This window comes from Bufo gargarizans, chromosome 11 (assembly GCF_014858855.1).
Source record: "Bufo gargarizans isolate SCDJY-AF-19 chromosome 11, ASM1485885v1, whole genome shotgun sequence".
Classification (NCBI taxonomy): Eukaryota; Metazoa; Chordata; class Amphibia; order Anura; family Bufonidae; genus Bufo; species Bufo gargarizans.
Window position 1 is genome coordinate 56878660 of NC_058090.1, and position 1302 is coordinate 56879961.

General features: G+C 50.8%; 1 protein-coding gene across 6 annotated transcripts in view; it reads left to right on the forward strand.

The window, feature by feature from the left end:
* The first annotated feature begins 229 nt into the window (after nucleotides 1–229).
* The window catches only part of MEIS2 (Meis homeobox 2), a 117214-nt gene continuing 116141 nt past the window's right edge, over nucleotides 230–1302 (forward strand). For 2 of the 6 annotated variants that reach the window (XM_044271877.1, XM_044271880.1), the window contains exon 1: nucleotides 230–1062. In XM_044271877.1, the coding sequence (XP_044127812.1) occupies nucleotides 1051–1062 (12 nt within the window). In that variant the 5' untranslated portion in view covers nucleotides 230–1050. Of the gene's footprint in view, nucleotides 1063–1213 lie in introns of those variants that run through there. The other 4 variants (XM_044271878.1, XM_044271881.1, XM_044271875.1 and 1 more) reach the window with 4 other exon arrangements.

Genomic DNA, 1302 nt, shown 5'->3' on the forward strand with positions numbered 1-1302 from the left:
CTGCAGTGCAATGGATGGTCCCATCAGTGGTCTCTGGCCATGGTGCCAGGGCTGTTGTGGACTGTGAGTGGTAGGATGGCGATGGCTCCCGTAGCCTCTCCCCCTCCCTGCCTCCCCGCACTCCTGATTGCACGCCAGGCTCTGCCTTCCCTCCCCCTCCCTGCCTCCCTCCATGTGTCTGTGTCTGGAGGACTGGCTCTGCCTCCCTCTGCTTCCGGGTCCCGTCATTTTTTCATTCTCCCGCCGATCAGCTCCACAAAACGGAGTCTCTTGTATAAGCCAGCAGCAGCCAACCTGCCAGCAGTCACTCATCTGCCAGTGCCAGGCTGCAAAATCCCACCTCATCCACCCAGCTCTCACTCCCTGCACAAGGAAGCACTTTGCTCTTTTTATTGCTTTTTGTTTTTTGTGTGTTTTTTTTTTTTTTACTATATTTTATATTTATTTGCATTTTTTGGATTTTTTCCCCCCCCTCATCCTCTGGATCTTGATTTTGTAAATAAATAAAAGAGACAGAGATCTATAGGGAGCTGTCAGGAGGAGTTACTGAAGAGAGAGCAGAGAGAGGGAGACGGGGCTGGAAGATCTGCTGCTCAAGTTGAATCTTCATCACTCTCATCATCCTCTTCCTCCTCCTCTCCTGCCACCATCCCTCATTCAGCACCTTGACATGCTCTGCCTCTGATTGACATCTCAAGTGGCTGAGCGCCATGAGAATCCCCAGCCTTGGTACATGTGGCTCTGCTCAGGGCCGACACTAGAGAAATCACTGGGAAGATTTCACCATAAATTGCAAGAAGAAAATAAAACAAGAAAAACAAAAAAACATTAAGGAGCGATTTTCCTCTTCTAGCTTGGCGCCTCTGTGTTCAGCATGAGTGTATGACTGGCATCCCGGTGGAAGAAGCTTTCCTGGAGAGCACTACAATTTGGGTTATTTCACTTTTGCCCCCTTTCCCCCCTTCCATCAGCCCAGGACAAGGACAGCCTGTGATTCTGGCAGGAGGGCTGAGGACAGGCTCACTATAGGGCGCACTGAGGAGTTTATTGATGGCGCAAAGGGTAGGTGGCAATGTCCTGGAACCATGGCTGGTGCATGGCATGGAGTGACCAGGGTGGGGGGTGCAGTGTGTGGTTATGGGTGTTAATATTAAAGTATGAATGTGAGTGATCAGGGCTTTGTGTGCTGTATCTCCTCTGCACGCCTCACTCTCTGACACTCTCTTGCGCTCTCTCTCTCTCTCTCTCTCTCTGTGACACACACCTCTCTCTCTCCCTCTCTTCCTCTCTCTCTCTCTCTCT